This window comes from Diaphorina citri, unplaced genomic scaffold (assembly GCF_000475195.1).
Source record: "Diaphorina citri unplaced genomic scaffold, Diaci psyllid genome assembly version 1.1 scaffold17090, whole genome shotgun sequence".
Taxonomy (NCBI): Eukaryota; Metazoa; Arthropoda; class Insecta; order Hemiptera; family Psyllidae; genus Diaphorina; species Diaphorina citri.
Genome location: NW_007394447.1, coordinates 1 through 1,053, shown reverse-complemented (window position 1 = coordinate 1,053; position 1,053 = coordinate 1). Strand labels below are relative to the sequence as shown.

Genomic DNA, 1,053 nt, shown 5'->3' with positions numbered 1-1,053 from the left:
GATGGCCACCAGGACCCGACAGGAATATCTCAAGGATTTAACTCAGAATTATGCCACCAGTACACTCATAGAACCCTCGCAGAAATTCTGTAAATATAGATCACTTTATTAATTTAACATTTTGATGAGACTTGCCTTCTCCCTAAAATCGCCCAATCTGCTAGAGGAAGTTGTCTACAAATTGCCCCATTTACATCGGCTGGGATTGAACCCACGCCCTTCTGATTACCAGGCAAACGTCTTAACCATTACATATTACATAGGTAACTGAGGCAGGTTGTGCCCTTGAGATCCTTTATAATATTTGGTCGATAAGAACAAGGCATCGACCCCCTATCCAAATCAAGAAATTTACCCCGCCTCAGTTGATTGGCTCCAACGTGATTTTACATGCAAGTTAGTTTGGTTTGCTCTGCATCTGAACAGGTATTTTACATTATGTGGACCGGTGGACATAGGTTTAACTTGACGTTAAAAAGTATAATGCTATTCTAATATAATACCAACTAAAACGCTATTTCATTCTATTCTCTGTGTATTTCAGCAATGCCTCTGTTCAGTTCGAAGAAGAAGGAGCGTTGGCGTCCCCGCATTATACCCGACACTCTCCAGAAGGGAGCCATATGTTGGCAAGTCAGTCTGGAGGATAGCAAGACAGGATCCCTCGTGCATTGTGTCCTGGCTATCAGTACGGACTCGGTAGTGCTAGTGGAAGAGCAATCCAGAGACCTGGTGTTCGTAGCCCCGGCCAAGAGTGTACTGGGCTGGGCCACTTCTACTAATAGGTAAGTTAGACTGAATAGAGAGAGAGAGAAAGACAAGATTGAATCAGTTCTAAGGCTCTTATTTGCCGAAATTTACTTCATTCTAAAACCCTTTTGTAGGCACTTTCTTCTTCTATATAAAATTCATATAATGTGTAACTCTGCGTAACAGATAAGTGGTACATGGTTGGGTTGGATGGTAGAGATTGCCTGAGGCAATAATCCCGCCTTTTGTTAAATTTGTACTTTATGTATTGTATGAATTTTCAACAATAAAGAGTTTATTATT

At 41.2% G+C, this 1,053-nt stretch overlaps 1 protein-coding gene across 1 annotated transcript; it reads left to right on the top strand.

Moving 5' to 3' along the window:
- Positions 1-6: 6 nt before the first annotated feature.
- LOC103523192 (signal-induced proliferation-associated 1-like protein 3) lies at positions 7-785 on the top strand (the record flags this gene model as incomplete). The annotated part of the gene is made up of 2 exons (XM_008488259.2): positions 7-89; positions 545-785. A coding segment is annotated over exon 2 (239 nt), but the record flags the coding sequence as incomplete, so codon positions are not given.
- Positions 786-1,053: the final 268 nt, after the last annotated feature.